This window comes from Pseudopodoces humilis, chromosome 2 (assembly GCF_049639895.1).
Source record: "Pseudopodoces humilis isolate 2021_Gansu_Grassland_sample_001 chromosome 2, ASM4963989v1, whole genome shotgun sequence".
Lineage (NCBI taxonomy): Eukaryota > Metazoa > Chordata > Aves > Passeriformes > Paridae > Pseudopodoces > Pseudopodoces humilis.
In genome coordinates this window covers 32,561,346-32,582,555 of record NC_142201.1, presented here as the reverse complement: position 1 = coordinate 32,582,555, position 21,210 = coordinate 32,561,346, and the positions used below count along the sequence as shown (strand labels likewise).

Genomic DNA, 21,210 nt, shown 5'->3' with positions numbered 1-21,210 from the left:
GTAGCTTGCTGCAGCACTTCATGGCAGGGCAGCCTGAAGATGCAGCTGAACAGAGATGCAGTCTTTGCTCTCAGGCTGGTGGGGATGTCCCAGTAGTGCATCAGAAGTTGAGCTGAAGAAAGTGTGCTCCTTTACATCACTGTATCTTTTTTTCTTTTATTTTTATTGGCGGTTAATGATAGAAGGAAATCATCATCCCTGAACAGCTGAGCTGTTGCCTAAATGAGATGAACCTTGTCAGCCCTGCATGGTGAGGATGGTTGCTGCATATCCATGTGTGATACTGGTGTTGGGGGAAGGTATCATCCACAGCATTGACTGCTGACTCAGATCTTTCCCCTGCTGTGATATCAGCAAAACCCATCTTTCATTTCCCATGGAAGTTTAATTTTCAGGGCACAAGATGAACATGTGGTAGCAATAGACACAGTTGTGTCCACTGTCTGATCTTTCCAGTATGCAGCAATATACCAGAAGGTGTACTGTAAGGAGCTGACAGCAAAAAACATCCATTGGAAATCCATTTCTGAATTATTACTTACTGCAATCCACCTTGCTTCAAGAGGGAAGCCTGCTGTCTTACTGCTCTGATGGTTGTGTGAGGATAAATCCTTAGGGATTTGAAAGTGAGGGTGCTTAGATGTCCTCAGGGTGTCAAACCTTTGTGAATGATGAAAAGCAAAAAAGTGCCTGTCAGCTGTGGGATTTAGATTTTAATTATTTTTGTTTATTTCAGGGAAGTTTAACATTTTTATTTCAACTTCCATAAAGTAAAGCAATAATTGTCATAAAGTAAATGTTTCTGCTTGCTCTAAATCTTCTGAAGAAAAGTTGGCTTTCATTGTAGCTTGATATTCTCTACCTTTATTTTTATAACTAAAGGACCAAATTATACTGTTTATCAGTTTTCTGTGGGAATGTTCACTTGACAGTCTTGGTATAGGTGATAATGACAGTTTGCAAGTAGTTTAAATGGGATATGTATTTGTATTCTCCAAGGACTTTCCGTTTTTTCCCTGTGTATTTTCAAGGTACTCATATACCTTTTGGGTTTTTTAAGACATTTTGTGGTAACATGATACCAACCTCATCATCTCTCTGTCTTGTCTAACACAGCCATAACATTGCATCTGATAACTTTGGGGTGAAGGGCTTTATTTTTCACCAGTAAGTAGATATCATCAAGCCCAGTTACTTGAGGTAGAACTTTTATGTTGTGAATCAATGTCTTTTTGAAACTCGGCTGGATAGATTCCTAAGACCATTAGAGGGCATTTCTGGGAAGTCTTGGCTGTAGGCAAAAGAGGAAGGAACTGTGTGGTAGTTTCTACATTTTTAAGAAGATCTCAGTAAGGATACAGTTACCTAAGTTCATTTGCTTTACCCACATTTATTTAGTTCTTAACTTGGTTGCTAGCTACAAGCTGTATCTGTTGGATTCTATGTACTGCTACTGAACATGTATAAGAACTATCTTGCATTATCAAGCATATTTTTTCCTGTTTTAGCTATTTATAGGCTGAGTCCTGCTTAACTCTATCACTGAAAGAAAGCTTAAAAGCTTGTTACTTAACTCTCTAGTGTTTGGGGGATTTTTTTTTACCTCTAAGCTTGGGAACAGAATAGTTACAGCAATCCTTTCTCTCACAGTGATCCTGAAATTAATGCTCTGTTCTCTGCTTTCTCAGTCTTTTTTTCTGTTGGAATGCATGAAATAGAAGCCTCTCTGAGTCCCTCAGAGAGAGAAAAAAATGCAGGGATTGAATTGGAGCCTTTAGAGAAACTAAAATATATTCAGCCACACACATGAAGTAAGAGTGTAAGCTTTAGTTTTAAGTAAGTAGAAATATCTCTTAAGTGCCTTAAGAGACTTTGTTAGCTAGTAAAAAGCCCTAAAGTCTAGTTTAAAGTTCAGTAGTGTTACCTTTTACCAACTTAACTTAGCTCCAGACATAATGAAAACATAGTAGAATATTGCTTACATTTCTAGATAGAACAGATAGAATTATTTGCATAAACAGATAAAAAATATGCATAGATTTTGGGTAAGAACTGACACTACTTTCATACATTAGAATTAAGCTTAGATTGGTGCGGGAAGAATGTTTTAGAATTGTGTTTTTAACTGATTGGATGATATATGAATAAAATTCGCCTCTATTGGGGTGAACAGAACAACAACAGAAAGGAGGGCAACAACAGAAAGAAGAAAGGAAAGAAACTGCTGCTGCTCAGAACATTAGGACTTTAATACTCAAAACTCTTCGCCTTCGAGACTGATGTATTCATGCAATAAACAACTTTACAACAAGCAACAGCTGCTCTTGTCTCTTTGAAGACCCAAGACCCATGAGAAACTTGACAACCTTCTGTAGTTCTTATTATTTCTTCTGGTCAGTTTTCTATTTTTATTTTTTTTTTTGTCCAAAACATTTTTGCCCATGATTTGCTCCTGTTCATATTTTCTTCCAAATAATCTGAAACTTCAGGAGGCCCAAAAGAGCGTGGCTGAAGATGCATGCTGGCTGTTTTCTGATATGCTTGGAGTTAAGAATACAGACCTTGTGCAAGGAGTAAGACATTATTCTGTAGGGATGGAGATGTGGAAATGATATCTCTACTAGGACTGACAATCATCTCCTCTAGATACCAAAGCAATGTTGTTAGCAGGGGTCTGCTTACCATGAAGTTACATGGTTGAGAGCAATGGTGCAAAATTACGACATTTTAAAAAGGTTGCCAACTCTTTTTGTGAATATTTTCAATAATAATCCAATTCTGAAGTTAAATCAAAATGTAAACAATGCTAGAGGAGCTTTCTGGTTTTGGTTGATTTTTCACATGGAGAAAATGTAAGAGGCAGCTCAGTGAGCTTCTCCACAGTACAAGCTCATCTGAGCAGGTCAAGCCCACTGTGGTGCTCATCTTTTTCAGAACTGAAGAAAAAGATGATATCCTAGTTTAAGCTAGTCTGTGGCCTTGCACTAACATATTGAAAAACTCCAAACCCTGGGACTGGTATCTCTTGATCCTTGGACATGGTGGGACTTGGTACTATGAGGCTGAAGTTTGTTTTGAGACAGGAATTTTCTTACTTTGAAATCCAGAAGAGGAACTGAGAATCAGCACAGGCATGGCTCTCCCCTGCCTAGAAAACTGTGTGTGCTCATCAAACACCAAAATTAAGCAAAACAGCTTGCTGGTGTATGATCCTCCTCAAGGGAGAAAGTGAACATTCAACATTCATGATCTGACAATTTAACTTGTGCACAACCAGGAAAACATGTTCTTGTTAATGCATTTTTACTTTAGTGCATTAAGGATGGGTCATAATCCAAAGATACCAAAAAGAAAAAATATCATTTCAGAAGTAGTGCTTATATGTCTTCTGCCTGAGAAAAGCTATCCTGGGAAATCTCATGTGGGTACAGAACTGAAAACACAGCTTTGTAGGAATTTAGTAAAAAAAAAATTATCAGTTTGGATAAATGTCCTCATATAACTATAATGATGAGCATGACTACAGCATTTTAGTTTGTTCTCATTTATGTAAACTCCTAATCAAACTTTTTTTTTTAAGTAGGTCTTTTAAGTTTCTTATATTTGCTGTCATAAAGGAATCTGTTAAAATATTAGCTCTCCTGCCCAGTAATTTAATCTGTTAAAAACTCATGACTCTAAAGGAGGCAAAGCTATCCAATTTTGTGTCTTAGGAATTTTAGCTTTTCTTAAACTTATTTTTCTGAGCTTAGGGAGAAGAAAAAATCTGGTTTTACCAGCCTTTCATCATCATACATGAGAAACAGCTGTTGTCTTTTGGAGCTTGTTTTATCAACAAAGATAAAGAAGGGGAGAAAAACCCTGAACCAGTTCCAGCTGTCGCTCTGCCATTGCTGTTGTCAAAACTCCTGCTCGTTTCTGGGGAGGCAGAGAGGAAATGTGAATCATGCCCTCACAACGTTTGCAAATGTGTCAAAGCTGGGCAGGAAGGAGCTGCTTCCCCTTTCATGTCTTGCTAGATACTGGAGTGCAAAGGCTGGAGAGCAGGGACATTGAACTTGGACAACAAAACACCAGGCATGTAGATACCTTTGGTGAAATTGCAAAGTGGAGCTGTCAGCAAGCAACCTCAATACAAGAAGACATTTACAACTGTCTGTGCCCAATGGCCTTTGTTTTCCTGCTCTAAAAAATGCTGATCTTTAGGAAATCATGCTGAAGGACACACATCACAACGCAGAGGGCAGCAGGACGCTTTTGTTTCTTACTTGTGCCCCTGGCCTGTTAGTGAGGGTTTCCCAGACCTGTGCTATTAAATAGATGGCAGTGTAAGTCAGCTGGGATTTTGGGTTCTATTTTTAAATTGTTTTCTAAGTATTAAAAACAAATCCACAGATAGTCTAATGTCTTATAGTCTGAACACAGCTGATGCTGGAGGATTGCTTCTATGCAGCTGTAAATATTGAGGCTAAAAGCATGCAGGTGTGCTTTCAGAATTGGGATGTATGGGCCACATCTTCGGGATATTCTCTTGTATGCTGAGGAAGTGCAAGTTAGGAGCTTGGATTTTGTGAATGACTAGCTCTGTTCAACTGCAGAACTGGAAGCCATTGGTGGACCATGTTTTAGGAGGAGAAGGAAGATGTGTGGACTTGGGAGAGGGATACTTCCCTTGCATGCAGTGACACCTTGCTTTACACAGATAGTTGCAGATAGTTTTGCAGCAGGTAGTTTTTGGTGTAGAACAGCTGGCCATTTTTCCCTATGGGTTTTAAAACATTTTTTGTACTGCTTTTTGTGGGGAAGAGGGCTATGGGCCCACTGATCCCACCCCTGGCACATCCCAGAGTAGCTGCACACTGGGTGTTTGTACTTTGACAGAGAGGCTAAGTTTCAAGCTGGAAGGAGCCTCACAGTTAATCTGTTTTCTTTTTCAGCTAAAGCTTGATTTGTAGATACTCAGACTCATATATAAAGATATAGATATAGACTTATCTGTAGATGTTCTGTCTAACTTGTCAGCTCGGTTTCCTCAAGGGCAAAACTGTTCAGTCTGGCCTCCTCACAGGACTTTTGTGCAGCCATGGAAGTTTTTTGGTGTGTGTTGGTTTATTGAAGAGAGGATACCATGTTCTTTGCTGGTCTCTAATTTGAGAATAATTGTGATTCTTGTGTTGGGGCTTGATCTGGGTGTAGGCAGGTGTTGGGCAAACATCCTGGTGCAGGCTTCCCAGCCAGCACTCCTGTCAGTCCAGTCCTTCATCCCACTTTTGGCAAGGACTACAAATTGCACAATATGAGCACTGGTTTGTTTATTTATTTTAACAAAAACTCATATGCTCAGGCTGGGAGCAAGGTTTGGGCTGGGCATTCAAGAAGAAACAGATCTATGAATCTTTCTGTTTGTTGTTGTTTATAAAGTTGTTGGCAAGCTCTCTCCGTATGTGGTACATTAGCTTTGAAGCAGTGGCTTGGTTCAGAGGGTTGGTCTCTGGAGATAGACAGGTAGTTGATCCTGGTTGCTATCTCTCCTTGGGGTCTGGGTTTTGGTTCTGGTTTTTTTTTGTCAGCTGAGCCCTTCCTTGGAGGTGAAGTTGCTGTTTCTGTGGATCTTTCTCCAGGAATCTGTAATTAGGCAAGAGAAAGTGAGGAGGTGTTTCTGCCAGGCCAATAAAAGTGCAGTGAGTGGTGGGATCACCAGCCCATGTCAGCTGTCTTGCAGTGAGTTTTTGTCAAGGCTGCATTGGGATCTGCTTGTACTCTCCCTATATGTGGGGATGGAACAGGTCCACAGGGGTGTCACATGCCAAGCAGGGTCCTGCTCCTCTGGGATGTGGGTGCTTAGTGTTCCCTTCCTCCTGCTTAGAGCTCAGGGCAGTGCTCAGCTGCTCCTTGCACCACAGGTGTATGGTTTTTCTCTGGTAAATGGGGGAAAATAACTTGCAAAAAAATTGAGACATTTTGATTAGAGATATTACCTAAAAATCAATGTTTTTTTCACTCCACTGAGGAGAATGAGTAGATCATTATACAAAAGTGGATTACTGAGTTGTTCCAACCCATGTTTTCTTCCTAAATTTTCACAACATCGTAGAATGGGTAAGTTTGGAAAGAACTACAGAGGCTCACCTGGTTCAACCTCCATGCTGAAGCAGAGTCATCCTGGAGCACATGGCCCAGGACTGAAGCCAGACATTTCTTGAAAAGTTCCAGTGAAGGAGACTCTACAGTTTCTCTGGGCAACCTGTTCCAGTGCTTGATCAGTGGTTACAGATGGCCCAGATTTCTTCCCATTGCTCTTCTTGGTTCAAAACCCCAGGCAGTGGCAGCAGTCAAAGGTTATGGAGATTGCCATGGCCCTGAGGGGTCTGTCATCAACTACCCAAAGCAGATCTAGATGTCCTGGGACATGAAACACTGGAGACTGCTGGCATCTTTTGACAACCTGGTCTCCTGAAGATGATGTGGTTATAGAAACTGTAGAGTATAAAGTTTTGAAAGCACGTTGGCTCAAAACTGAGCTTTAGAATCATCCTTTCCTTTATTGTTGATGTATTTCTGGTGTCCAGCCGTGGGGGAGGAGAAACATTTCTCAAGCCCTAAAAGTACGGACAAGGATGTTAGTCTCAAAAGTTTTATTTAAACTTGTATTTGAAAATCAGCTGAGTTTCTTTTTGACTGTTTCCCTTCTGTTTTGGTTGAAGGGAAACTTCCCATTTCCCACAATATAAATTGCCTACTCTTCATGTTACTCATTTGTTTACTGTGAATATAGTAACACATATAAAGTTATATCTGTGTGTATACATCTACATATCTATATATATGTATTTTCTAACCAGGTGCAAAATGACTGCTCAAGTAACTCTGGAGGATGCCTTGTCCAATGTTGACCTCTTGGAGGAATTGCCATTGCCGGATCAGCAACCATGTATTGAGCCCCCACCGTCATCTCTTCTGTACCAGGTATTTTCTCATTATAGGAAAAAGTTTCCATTTCCCAGTGCTGTTAAGAAAGAGTATGTTTTCCCCAAAACCAAAGTGTATTTATATTGGCAATATATATAAAAATTCTTTTCATAGAACCATAGGATGGTTTGGGTCGGAAGAGACTTTAAAGATCATCTAGACCAATGCCTCTGTCATGGGCAGGAACACTTTCCACTAGACCAGGTTGCTAAAAGGCCCATCCAGCCTGGCCTTGAAGACTTCCAGGGATGGGTCAGCCACAACTTCTCTGAGCAACCTGTTCAGAGCCTCACCACTCTCACAGTCAATAGTTTCTTGCTAATACCTAATCTAAAACTACTCTTAGTTTGAATCCATTCCCGTTTGTCCTGTAACTACATGCCCCTGTAAAAAGCTCCTCTCCAGCTCTCTTTCAGTACCCCTTTCAGTCCTGGATGTTGCCATAAGGTCTTCCAGAGCCTTCTCCAGGCTGAAAAATGCCAGGTGCTGAGTTTTCTTTCATAGGAGAGATGCTGCTATGGAAGACTTAATTCTATGTTTTCCTTTTTCTGCAGCCAAACTTCAACACTAATTTTGAAGACAGAAATGCATTTGTCACGGGTATTGCAAGATACATTGAGCAAGCTACAGTCCATTCTAGCATGGTAAGTAGATGTTCTGATACACACTTTTGTGTTACGTAGAATAAAAGGAGAGGAATGTGTCTTCTTGCAGTTCATTATAAGAATTATGGTCACAGAAAACAGGTAACCTACAACATTGCCAGGAGGAGGTAAGAAGAAGAAGTGTGACTTTTTTTTTCAAGCACACTTCTCAAAATTGCCTTTCCTCTTGAGCAACTATTGTTGTTCAAAGGTTCCCTTCTTTCATGGCATTCTTGGAAAATTAGGAATAATATGTCTTATAATTCTCTATTTCTAGAATTTCTAGAATCTAATTTCTGTTTATACTTATAGATCACAGTGTCATGAGTTTTGGGAAGAAAGAAACCAGTCTGATCTGGAGAGCTAATAATTGATGATGCATTGATTCAGCTTGCAATATGTGTGTTTGTACATATACATTCTCTTAAGAGAAATAGGTTCATTTGGACAAGGGCTTGGAATGACAGAAGACACATGGATATAATCCTTTTGTATTACAATTCCTAATTGTATTGAGTGTCTTCCCTACAGAATGAAATGTTAGAAGAAGGTCAGGAATATGCAATCATGTTGTACACATGGAGAAGTTGCTCAAGAGCCATTCCCCAGGTAATGGATGAAAACTACTGTCATGCAACGTGTGAACTTCTATATTGTTTTAGTGTGGAGTTACACAAAGATTTGTCAGTGAGATACAAAGTGGATTCTGCTTTGATTCCTGAATTGTTGAGCTGGACATGCCATAGAACAGCGTCTTTTAGCACTTGGGGACTAGTTGAATTTTATTTTTTTTACAAGGCATCTCTAGCAATACCTCATGGACCTCGTGTCAGTCTTACTTTTTGGTTCAAGAATAGTATAGGGTTAATGTGAAAGGAAAGCTTTTGATTGTGGGATCTGCTTGAGATAAACATTTCATTCAAGGGAATGGACTCTTCCCACTCTCCAGTTTAATACTTGAATTCAAAACAGGTAGCATAGCTTGTAACAAGGAACATTCAGGTTAAACACCTAAGTTTCTAGACACTACTACTTCAAGGTAGCCACTTTCTAAAGGTCAGAGCTACACCATGCTTTCTTGACCTGCATACAAAAAAAAAACCCCTCCTGCTATTTAAATAGGGCACAAATCAGCTTCAAGTGTCGTGGGGTGGGAAGAATATTAAGACGTGTCAGAAAACTGAACACAATTATTACCATGAATTGACTCCTTCCTTTTTAACGAATTTGTAATGCAATTATTTTTATACTGAAATGCAAGGAAGGCTTACCTTGTGGTTTAAGTGTTTAGAGTAGAAGTAAGGTAACCTATTTTAATTTACAGTCTGGCCCTATTTTAGTGCATGATTTTGAGCAAGTGGCTTAATATGAAAAGGTTACACCCTACACACCTTGCAGAGGTGTTTGACAACTAAATTACTTGCTGTAAGGTGTTAGGAAAATCTTAGATTATTTTGGGGTTTTTTACACACAGTTAAGCTTAGAAGATTAGCATAAGATTAGCAAACTTGGAAGTTTTTGTTTTTAAGTTTGTCTCTTAATGTTGATAATGCATTTTCTCAGGAAAATGCATGAAAATGAATGAATGAAAATCTTAGTTGTTGAGGCTTTATTGGGGAAAGTTCCAGGTATACCAACCTCTTCAATTATCCACAGGTCAAGTGCAACGAGCAGCCTAACAGAGTAGAAATTTATGAGAAAACTGTGGAAGTTCTGGAGCCAGAAGTGACAAAACTGATGAATTTTATGTATTTTCAGGTAAAAGGAATGGGAACAATATTTGTCAGTAGGTTTGTAATTTTATATTCCTGCTTCATATTGTGTACTTCATATTGTGTATGTACTCAGGTTCTGAACCTAGTCATTATATGTTAGAAAAAACACACCATATTCTCTCACAGAAGGGCAGAAATTTTAATGCCCATCTTAAAAACTTGAGTCAATCTCCATTAAGTCTTTCAACAAAGAATCAAAAGTAATTGTGTATAGTCCCTATGCAGCACATGGGGACAGAAATCTGTCACTTTAGGAAGGAAGGAAATAGAAATATAATGTGTTTCACATATAAATTTCAGCACAGAAAGCATTTGCTGGGGAATGAAGGATCCACAAGTCTGGACAGCAGAGTAGCAGGTGCAACTTTGCTATGGCGATTCATAATTGAGGCAAGCCCAGTTGTTGTGACCTGCCAGCCACCCGAGCTGGAGAATAGCAGTCTGTCTTGCTTTCTCCTCCCTCCTGGCAGCTTGCCATCCATTTCAATGAACTGAGGATGTTTCCAGGCATTATTCAGAGATGGAGCAACTAGAGCCTGTGAGACCCGGAGCACACAGGAAGGAGGAGATTGTTGAACTCAGTAAGACCCCGGGTTGAGGAAGGCGACAGGAAATGTTACATTTCATTCAATCTCCTTTCGTTCAAGCAGATTAGAGCTCTAAAATCAGAACAGATTCCTTTTTACATTTGAAGGTGCTGTCTTTTTCATATTTGTAATTTCCATCTGAAATGGCCCTGGTGTGCACTTGGAAATAAGCCCTCAAATAAACACGTGCCAGGATGACTTAAGAGAGCTGGCATGTACAGTGTGCTGTGAATTTTTGTTTGTTTGTTTGAAGGGAGCGTTCATATAATTTGCTTTTTAATTCATATATACTTACCAAAGAGAATTAAATTCCTTTTTTTTTTGAGGGAATTTAAACTTCATAGAATCACAGAATAGTTTGAGTTGAAAAGGGTCTTGAAAACCATATAATCCAACCCCCATGCAGTGAAATATGGGGTATTTTCTACTAGATCAGGTTGTTTAGAGCCCCATCTAACCTGGCCTTGAACACTTCCAGGAATGGGGTATCCACAGCTTTTCTGGGCAACCTCTTCCAGTGCCTCACCACCCTCACTGTAAAAAACTTTTTCCTTACATCCAATCTAAACTGACCCCCTTTTAGTTTAAAAAACATTACCCCTTGTCCTATTTTTTTATTTGTATTTTTAATTACTTTTGTCTGCAGAGAAGATAGGTCAGGCAAGCTTGGTGGCAAAAATCACTGGTGGCACTTGTATCACACATCAATGAGGAGCTGAAAGGCCTGTACTCATGCCTTGCTAGTTTTGCATGGTTTAAACGTTTTTCTGCTTCACTGGAGCTTTTCACTGGACCAGCTCTACATACATGATAAAACTTTTTCCCTGGAAATGTCCTGGCTTTTAGTCCCTGTTTTTTCTTTCATTTCCCCCCGTTAGAGAAATGCAATTGAACGGTTTTGTGGAGAGGTGAGACGCTTGTGCCACGCGGAGAGAAGGAAGGACTTTGTGTCTGAAGCCTATCTGATCACACTGGGCAAATTCATCAACATGTTTGCGGTGTTGGATGAGTTGAAAAATATGAAGTGCAGCGTGAAGAACGACCACTCAGCCTACAAGCGGTAAGTGCCAAGGGGCAGCGGGACATGAGCCTTTGCTGCCAGGATTCAGGCCTCCCACGAGATGGCAGCAGCTGCTTTTTTTCTGACAGCTTTTTCTTCAAAAATAGTCTCTTCACACATGGGACAAGCTACCTTGAAACTAGGCATGGCTTGACTGCAGTTAGGCAGTTTTCTTTGTGCTGTTCTTCCGGCAGCAAAAGGATTTTCTGCCTTTAATGCCAAGCTGCCAATACTTATATCTTGGTGTATGCTAAATGTAATGCATATACTTTGTTCAGTAAAGTTTCTGTTTTGAAGTTTGAGAGGCAGCTGGCTTTCTGGTCACTTGTGCTACTCCTGATCTATTCTATTCTTAGCACGCATTTTGGACATTTGTAGCTGAGAGTTGTTATACTTGCTACTAAGATGTTTCAGCTTTGCTGTTCAAAATCACTGTCAGGCATAGAAGGGAAGGGAGGGGGTGAGATACCTGTGACAAATTTTGTACTAGATCTACCAGATGGTGTCAGGTATCTTCTGTTGAACACAGCAGTCAGAGCAGCAGGGCAAGATGGCCTTCATGCCAGCTCTAGCATCTGTGGTCTTTCATGCAGAAAACTATTCAGTCAACGACTAGCTAAATTTACCTGTGTTGCTCCTACTTGTGTGAGATTTAGTTTCTCCCTCCACCTGTTGTAGTTGTTGTGCATGGAAACCTCTTAAACTTACTTGGCTTGCTTTTCTTTTTCTTTGGAGGTGTGTTTCTAGAGGCCAAATGCTTGTTTTCTGGAAGACTGACTTCTCCTGGGTCGTTGAGTGGCTTGGATCTATAGAGCCACAGCTGCGCGCAGTTGGAGCATATAGCCAATGTTTTTTTCATTTGTGCTTTACTGGACCTTCTAAGTAGGGGTGTAGTGAGGAATTCAGGATAGTAAACCAGTTTATTTTGGATAAATTAAGTCCCTCTCTCTCTTCTCATGAACTTTTCGCCTTTTTTTTGAGGAGATAGGTTTACTTACACACAGTCCTGGCCAAAGGAAATACAGTTTTTCTTCTGTTTTTAAAGAGCTGCTCAGTTCCTGCGGAAAATGGCAGATCCTCAGTCCATTCAAGAGTCTCAGAACCTTTCCATGTTCCTTGCCAACCACAACAAGATAACACAAGTAAGCTTGAATTGTCTTCTCGCAAGTTACCTAATGCTTTGCAAAAGTATTAAAATAAAGTTCTTCCAGTTTGGTAGTAACTTTTTTCCCAGTCAGTGCAACTAGTTAACTCATATCCTTTTTTTTTTTCTCCAGTCTTTGCAGCAGCAGTTGGAGGTGATTGTTGGCTATGAAGAGCTGCTTGCAGATATTGTGAACTTGTGTGTGGACTACTATGAAAACAAAATGTATCTAACACCCAGTGAGAAACATATGCTTTTGAAAGTAAGTTTCTTTTGGGTACAAAATTTAAAAAAGAATGTTGAGGAAGGGTGCAGGTGTTTGAATTCCGGATTGTTTCTGGTTCTTTTTTTTTAAGGAACCAGATTAAGCAAATAATTCAAATTACTGCTTTTCCCCATCACTGTATTTTTTTTTTGTATTACATGCTAAAATTATTTGAAAGCTTTTAATCCATTTTTGTTTTTCATAAATTGAAGTTGACCTATTTGAACTGTGTTCAATTCTGTGGAATTGTGTTTCTATGAAGTATGATGACAGCAGAAAGGAATTACTGCATTTTATTTTAGATATGTGGCAAGATAGTTTAAAAAGCTTTTTAAACTAAGGTTGTGTATCAAATATTTCAGAGAACAAGTATCTTGAAATTAGGATTAATAAGTCAGTTTAGTTAGCTGGAGTATGTACTTGTAATAAGAGGGTGCTGGGAAGTATGAAATGTGGCTGATATCAGCTGCACGTCTTGCAGTGGTAGAAAAGATAAAAAGTAAGAGCTAAAAATTTGCATCATGACAAATATCTTAAATCACTTTAATGTTTAACTTCTGAAGAGCTCTCCTTATTAGGAGCAAACAGAAGTCTTCTGAAACCACACATGAACTCTAGAGCATCTGCATTCTATCCACAAGGGTGCCCAGTGTGACTTTTGTATTTAGGCCTTTTGTTCAGTAGAGATGCTTAGAACACAGTAAGTTGCTCTTCTTGGCTACTTTAAGTACTAAATAGAATCCAAGAATATGCTGAGTTGGCAGGGACCCACAAGGATCATTGAGTCCAATTCCTGGCTCTGCACAGCACCATCCCCAAGGGTCACACCATGTGCCTGAGAGTGTCGTCCAAACACTTCTTGAGCTCTGCCAGGCTGGTGCTGTGACCACTTACTTCCCTCAGGAGCCTGTTCCAGTGCCCAACCACCCTCTGGGTGAAGAGCCTTTTCCTGATAAGTTTCTGACCTTATGTTAATTCAATACCTTGGACAAAATGTAATTAAATTTCTTCTAGATCCTTCTGAGCTCTTGTGGAGGTATTGAAAGCCAGAAGAGCAATCACTCATAGATGTTACATCTAAACTTCTATTACCAAATCAGTTTGCATGTACAGAATTTAAATAAAATGGAAGTGAAAAGAAAAGCACTAAAAATAGCCAGACTCTTGTTTCAATGAGATTATTTTTTAATGCTAAACCTTTAAGGGTAACTAATCAGTCTAATGTTAATGTTAAAACTGGTAATACAGGTAAAAAAAGATACAGGTACAGAAATGTATGTATTTGAAAATATATTCTGTTTGAAGGAGGTTGGGTGTTTCAGGATTGGTTTTAAAATGTTACTTTTTTAATTATATGAAGAACAGACTTACAAGATTTTACTTCTGTGGTCCTTTTGTGGAAGGCCTAATTTTTTCCTTTTTCAGGTAATGGGCTTTGGATTATACCTGATGGATGGAAGTGTCAGTAACATCTATAAGTTGGATGCAAAGAAAAGGATAAATTTAGCCAAGATAGACAAGTACTTTAAGGTTGGTTAAGATGTGATTTTAAAGGTAGTTTCCCTTGCATTTTAAATATATTTAAATAGAAAAAAAGATCAATTTGGGATATAATATGGATAAATAATGGTTTCCTTTCACTATAATTCATGTTAGTAATTTATCTAATCTGATTTGTTCCCTGTGTACAGCAGTTGCAGGTTGTCCCACTGTTTGGTGACATGCAGATTGAACTTGCCAGATACATTAAGACCAGTGCCCATTATGAGGAAAATAAATCCAGGTAGGAAGGAGAAAGAAACAGTGGAGCATCTGGGATGGGGAAGATCTGACCCTTGGAGTATATTTTCATACTCAGCTGTTAGTCTGTGTGTCTGTGGTAATTAATAGGATTTTCACTTCATCATGCTTTTGGTGTGGGTATATCACTATTAATGTATCCATGTAATGGATGCAACTAAAGAAACAGATGGTTTAAAAGCCTTTCTATGCTGCTGAGCTCATTCTTGTATCTGTGACATTTCTTATCAGCTGGGTTGGAAGAAATTAATTTTATCTTACACTAATTTAGTTTTTATTTTTTCCTTTAAATTTGAAACTTTCTTTAAAAGAAATGAAGGATTTTACTAAGCAAGGTGAGCAGTAGTAGTGCATGGGTGATTAGGCATGTGTACATTATACATGGAGCAGCAACTTAGCTTATCTCCCCCCTATTTTTATTTTTTTTTTTTTTTGGCTAGGTGTGCAGCACACTGAAATGGTTGGAAAATGCAGCCAGTTGTTGCATTAATGGATCCATGGTTTTTGGTTATTGCTTTATTTTAGTGAACCTTTCTGTGCTCCTCCAAGACCTTGGCTCCATGCAGTTACATGAATTTAGGATGTTGTGCTTTGCATTTTAATTTCTGCAAAAAAAACCACATAACTTGCATGTAATTGCTAAGAGAAAATCAATGGCAATGGGCCTACTGAGCTACTAAAAATATGAGGCTACTTAACGTGACGTTCTTGGTAGCATGTTTTTTGCGTGCCTCTTCATAACATGTTAATAGTACTTGATAATGTGTCTTTTATAGCTGGGAGCATACTATACTCTCTTCAGAGTTCAACAAGAATAAACAAAAAAATATCTGCAGGTGGCTAGATGTATCTTACAGCCTATACCTGTACTTCTGCCCTACCTTTTAATCCTTTTTGATCTTGCACTCTTGAAGCGAGATGCTGGTTCATATTTCATAGCAGCAACCTTTAAAAAACAAAAAGTAGAACTCCCAAAACAGAAATGAAAAACTTCACAGTTTTTGCTTAAGACTTGGAAGAAGTGCTATTTGAACTCAGAAGGGCAGTTCATCACTAATGGCTTGTGCAGGGGTAAAGGTAGAGGTGTGAAGAGAGGAAAAACCTCAAACAAACAGGGAAGGAAAACGTATTAAAAAAAAAGTAATGCATTGTGGATCTTTCTTTGCAGTATCAGTTGTGTGCTGCTTATTGTCAAAACTCATCTAGGTGGGGTTTTTCTTGTCTTCTGAACCAGATGGACGTGCACATCTTCCAGCAGCAGTCCCCAGTACAATATATGTGAGCAGATGATCCAAATCAGAGAAGACCATATGCGTTTCATATCCGAACTGGCTCGTTACAGCAACAGTGAGGTGAGTGCGGTTAGAGCTACATATGCAAATTGCACCTCTCTCATTAACAGTTAATGACTCACTCATTAAGTATCTGAAAAGCAGGTAAATCTCTGGCTAGCTAAATGACAAATCTTGGCCACCTGAGTCAAGAAAAGCTGGCTGCGGGTCTAATCTCTGTTCTCTGAATTATATTTGCACTATTTAAATTTACCATAATAGTGACACATTGTACAAACTCTAACGTCCTTATGCCTGTTCCTCTCTATGTATCTCAGATTTATCCTAGAAATTCTGGTATGTGTCATTTAGGATATGTTGTCTAGTCCTTACTCCAAACAGGAACTTGTAGCAGTTTAAACAAAACTAGGTTAAGCGATTAGTAAAAGAATACAGAAATGCATATGTATACACACTCTTACATATATAGTATATAAAGAAAAGAAATAAATATGTATATAGTATATAATTAATATCTTGAATTCATCTGCAACAATATTGTGGTCATTAGGGATACCAGTGATTTCTGTCTCTTGACCAAAATCTGTGAAGTTTCATAAGTCTCTGGAAGAAAAAGCTGATGTTAGATGGCAAAGCAGGTGTTAGTATATGATGCTGTTTTAGTGCTTCAATCAATGTAGAAATTCGGCTGTAGGTGCTGAATACAGCATGTTCTGATGTGGATTTGGGTGTGGATTTTTTTGGTGTTTTTTAATAATGTCTAGGTGGTGACTGGGTCTGGTCGGCAGGAAGCTCAAAAAACAGATGTGGAATATCGGAAGCTCTTTGATCTCTCTCTCCAAGGCCTGCAGCTTCTCTCCCAGTGGAGTGCCCATGTCATGGAAGTGGTATGTAACATGGGAAATAAAAACAGACGAAAAAGAGGAGGCTTGTTGAGGTTAGACAGAATAAAATAGCTTTGCTGTACTGGACTGAAAAATGCATGTTGTGTTTTCAAAGGATCACAGAATATTCTGAATTGGAAAGGACCCAACAAGAATATTCTTCCCTTAGTTTCCCGCTTCCTTCACTCCTTTTCTCCTGCCTCAAACCTCATTCTTAGAGGGGTGGCATATGAGGTTTTCAGAGTCTAGGAATAATGTTTCTGCTTTGAAGATCCAGTAGCATGTAGCTCACACAGTACATGCAACTTGCTCTATTTAATGGATAGGTTGTCACCTGTGAACCTTCACCAGATGTTTTAATGTCACTCTTGATACAAATATTTTGTGGACTAAGACTTCATAATTTCCTTCTAAACATTGTTAAAAAATGATATTGTTAGAAACATCTGTACTGACATGCAGTCACTGAGGAAGTGACAGAACAGCTCCAACTGGCTGTGTTTAGACATCACCACTGAGTAAATTGAAGCATGTATGGTTTTAACACACAAAAATGGATGGAAGGTCTCCCATTGGCTTTAGATGGGGCTTTTAATCAAAAGGAAAGTGAATGCAGGAAAACGAATATGTGTGAGGAGATAAGGGAGGGGGAATAAAGAACATGCTGAGTTGTTTCTCTATATTGTAATAGTTTATTTTAAAAACAGATGCCAGTTAGGAAAGTGACTGTGCTTTTTTCCAAAAAGAAGCTGTTTAAGGCAGAAATTGAATAGGAGGATGCAAGTGTCCTTGTTATGCTGCGGACATTGATAAAAGCTGTGTGCCTTAGCTGAACCAAAACATGTTATAGGAAGGGTTGAAATGTGATTTACTGTATGAGAGAAGCCTGACTTGCTCCTCTTCTGCCTCAGGTATCTCAGGGGGCATGAAATAATTTGCAGTATGCGACTCCAGTGCAGTCACAGTGGGCATAGCTGGAGAACCAGTTTTCTGTCTCGTTTGTATTTTTAACTGCCTCTTTTAAAAGCCAGTAGATGAGTCATGGTTTTCCTTGTATTATCCTATTCCTATTTAAATCCACAGTGTATTTAATGGTGAAAATCTTGTTCTCCTTTTCTCTTCTAAAAGAAGAATTCCTTTCTTATTCCTTGCCTCTGCAGCTCCTAGACTTGCACCCTTTATTTCTGTCATCACAAATTGCTGCATCCAGGTCTCTTCACAGTGAAAATCTTCCTATTTTAATATATCTCTGAAGGAAGTCTCTCATTCTTAGCTCTATTTCTGTCCTACTCACTCCAAGACAAACTTTCTCTGAGCATCACAGCATGTTTTTTGGCTATTCTCACTGCTTTTCATTGTCTTTCTAGTTTGTATGGATTCCCATAAATACTTCTTACCTAAGTTCAAGTTTGTGTTCACCTTCTTCCTGTCCTACTGAGAATTTATTCTGATATGGAGTATCCTAATAATTTACTTGTCTCCACCTTCACTGAGTATCCATGAGCATAGTCACATGCATCATGTTCAGCTAAAAACTTGCAGCATGTGTTTGTTGTGCATCTTAACCCTGCCAGTTTAATGCCCCCAAAGAGCTTCATCTTTGTTTAATCATTTCCTCAGTGTCCTCTTTGTGGCACTCAGGTTTCAGGGTGTGATGCTCCCCTTTGCCATAGGTGAATTGCTGCTGTTAATGCATTATAGTAGGCAAATGTATATTGCTCTGTAATCTAACGTTTATGCTAAAGTGGTGTCAACCAGATCTTACTATATGATGAACTCAAACTGTCAGAAAATTGTATTTAAATGTGACTAGGATTTTTCACTTGATGTACCCTGATGGATATTAGGCCAGCCTGAGCTGTTTGCAGTGACTGAAAAGGCAGTATTTAGGAGAAGTGCATGCAGATCATACTGTCACAGATAACTCCTCACAGCTATTTCCTCACATTTCAGCTGGGTAAACTTAAATATCAAACCCCCTCTCCCCCCAGAAAAAACGCAACAACCCAAAACTGTAGTTTTCTGGTTGTGTTTTGAAATCTGAATGTGAATAGTTCATCAAGTAGAAAGTTCCTCTTTTTGTGTGTGGGTCTGATGGATTTTTCTTATGTTCTGAAGTCTTCCTGTGTTTCTCATATTTGAAGCAGAGAAGAAACTTTTGCCTGTGTTAACATTTGCACAGTAGAAAACACCCTTAAGTGCAATACCTGTTGAGTTTGAGTTGCAATTCTTTGGAATAATACAGAATTGCAGGTTTTCAGGAAAAGATTTTAGGAAAATTATTGTTTGGCATTTCCACCAGATAGTAGTTTCAGAATTTATGCTAGGTTTGAACATAGTACCAAATACTATTCTTCAAATATTCATGAAAACACTAATTCTTGAAGCATGTTATTTGTGTCCAGCTGTGTTTTGTGTTTCTCAAGCATTTTCGTTTCTTTTTGTTCCCCCATCTTTTTTCCTCCCTCTTCTGCCTTGTGAACTGCAGTACTCATGGAAGCTAGTTCACCCAACTGACAAGTATTCCAATAAAGATTGTCCTGACAATGCAGAAGAGTATGAAAGAGCAACAAGATACAATTATACTAGCGAGGAGAAGTTTGCTTTGGTTGAGGTAAGAGAAATGTTTTTCTCTAGGGATTTTCTAAAGATTAATTCTATACAAAAGAGAACATTCTCTATAAGCATTTTGCATACCCAGTGCAGAAAGCCAGCCTGCCATGTGCTGACTCTGAAGCAATGTGTGTTCCTCCATTCAGTGCATAGGAGGATCACAGCAAATCTATCCTTTATCGTTTGCAACTTGTTAATTCCTCTTTTCTCATTTTTTGTACTTAAAAATGCACCGTTTGTACAAATATAAAAACAAAACGCAAAAGGTACATTTGTCTGGGGTTTTTTGGTTTTTTTTTGCAGGTGATTGCCATGATCAAAGGTCTTCAGGTGCTGATGGGACGAATGGAGAGTGTTTTCAATCATGCCATTCGTCATACAATTTACGCAGCTCTTCAGGACTTTGCCCAGGTCACACTTAGGGAGCCATTAAGACAAGCCATTAAAAAGAAGAAAAATGTCATTCAGAGGTAGCATTACTGTTTTCATCTTTTTCTACATTCTTTCCTCCAGACCTTAGTAAATTAGTTGCAGAATTGCACAGATGTTAAATTTGATCTCTCTAAGTCTGTACTCCCAATCTGTCTGGCATTCGTGGTTAGCTTGGCTGGGTATGAACTGGAAGTTGAGGAAGTCTGAAGTTAAAAATGAGTGGCTGCCAGCATGGCTACAGCAGGAATCCAGGCTGTCCTAAGATAGGACTACTTTAGGAAGTCTTGTCTTCCCTCTTGTTTATTTTTATTTTAAGAAAATACAAGTACAGTAATACTGAAAGCAAGATTAGTGTTTGTATTTAGAAGAAAGGTTTCACTGTCCACTTTATTATTCCATTGTGTCCTTTCCTTGTGTCTCATGTTTGTTCCACTCTCTCTTCTCACTGCCTCTCAGCATTCTGTCCTACTTCTCACCTTCTGCTGCTTTTGGCTTATTAGCCTTACACTTCTCTTCCAGTGCTCCATCTGCCCATGCTGATTAGTGACATTTCCTGACCTTATTTTTTTTGTCCCTAATTGTTTGCTTTTGTCCCAATTTTGTTTGCATATTGACTTCTTTATAATTTGTTTACTCCCACATTTCATTGCAAAGCTCTTAGAGGTGAAAGTCCTTAACTAATTAGGCTATTGCTAAATGCTCTGGCTACGACAAAGATGTCATCGTAAGCTAAAAATAAATTGCTCCACATTATTAGGTGTACAGGAAGAGTCCTTTTGTCACAGGATTTTAATGAAATAGAAAAATATTACTTTCATACCTGCCTGAGCAATAATATTTGAGATGAGACATTTTCTTGATCATTCAACATGCCACAGGATATATCTGACTGTGTTCCTGCCAGATATCTGAGTTCCAGTTCAGTATTTGGAGATGAAGCTGTTGGTATAAATTTCAGCTGAATTTTGGAATCTGGATTTCTTCTGGAAACAGGAATTCTGCTTTTTTTTTCATTTCAAGTCATCATTGTCTTACTTCAATTTGGTTAATAATCTGCTTTGGTTTGATTAAATATTAATTGATTTCATAGTGAATATGTATTCAGATTAGTATGAATTTGGTTTGATTGATCCAGCTCTGGGGTCCTCAACACAAGAAAGATATGGACCTGTTAGAAAGGGTCCATGAAAATGATCAGAGGGCTGGGACACTTCTGATATGAAGACAGGCTGGGAGAGATGGGGTAGTTCAGGCTGGAGAAGAAAAGGCTCTGGGATGCCTTATTACAGCTTTCCAGTACCTTAGAGGGGCTTATGACAAAGAGGGAGAAGGACTTTTTATGCAAGCAGAGAGTGACAGGACCAGGACCAGTGGTTTTACTGAAAGAGGGAGGCAGATTTAGATTAGGTATTAGGAAGTAATCCTTTATTTGGAGGGTAATGAAGCACTGTAACAGGTTGCCCAGAGAAGCTGTGGATGCCCCATCCCTGGAAGTGTCCAAGGCCAGGTTGAATGGAGACCTGAGCAATCTGATGTAGTGAAAGGTGGCCCTGCCCTTGGCAGGAGGGAAGTTGGAACTAGATGGTCTTTAAGGACTCTACACTACCTTTTCTGATAAACAGCACGGAGTGTTTATTTTATGGATGTGTCATTCTTGAAGACATTGGTGAAATTCTTTGTTCTTGGTTGGAATTACTCTGAGCTCCTAAATTCTGTTGCAAAGTTTCTGTGCTCATGGAAGAATG

General features: G+C 39.0%; 1 protein-coding gene across 2 annotated transcripts in view; it reads left to right on the top strand.

Moving 5' to 3' along the window:
* The window catches only part of CYFIP1 (cytoplasmic FMR1 interacting protein 1), a 74,911-nt gene that overhangs the window by 11,773 nt on the left and 41,928 nt on the right, over positions 1-21,210 (top strand). For both annotated transcript variants that reach the window (XM_005516509.3, XM_014250331.2), the window contains exons 2-14: positions 6,843-6,966; positions 7,524-7,613; positions 8,145-8,222; positions 9,270-9,371; positions 10,854-11,035; positions 12,081-12,177; positions 12,313-12,441; positions 13,870-13,974; positions 14,136-14,227; positions 15,479-15,596; positions 16,301-16,423; positions 18,909-19,034; positions 19,337-19,503. In XM_005516509.3, coding sequence (XP_005516566.1) covers positions 6,850-6,966; positions 7,524-7,613; positions 8,145-8,222; positions 9,270-9,371; positions 10,854-11,035; positions 12,081-12,177; positions 12,313-12,441; positions 13,870-13,974; positions 14,136-14,227; positions 15,479-15,596; positions 16,301-16,423; positions 18,909-19,034; positions 19,337-19,503 — 1,526 coding nt within the window. In that variant the 5' untranslated portion in view covers positions 6,843-6,849. The remainder of the gene's footprint in view (positions 1-6,842; positions 6,967-7,523; positions 7,614-8,144; positions 8,223-9,269; positions 9,372-10,853; positions 11,036-12,080; positions 12,178-12,312; positions 12,442-13,869; positions 13,975-14,135; positions 14,228-15,478; positions 15,597-16,300; positions 16,424-18,908; positions 19,035-19,336; positions 19,504-21,210) is intronic.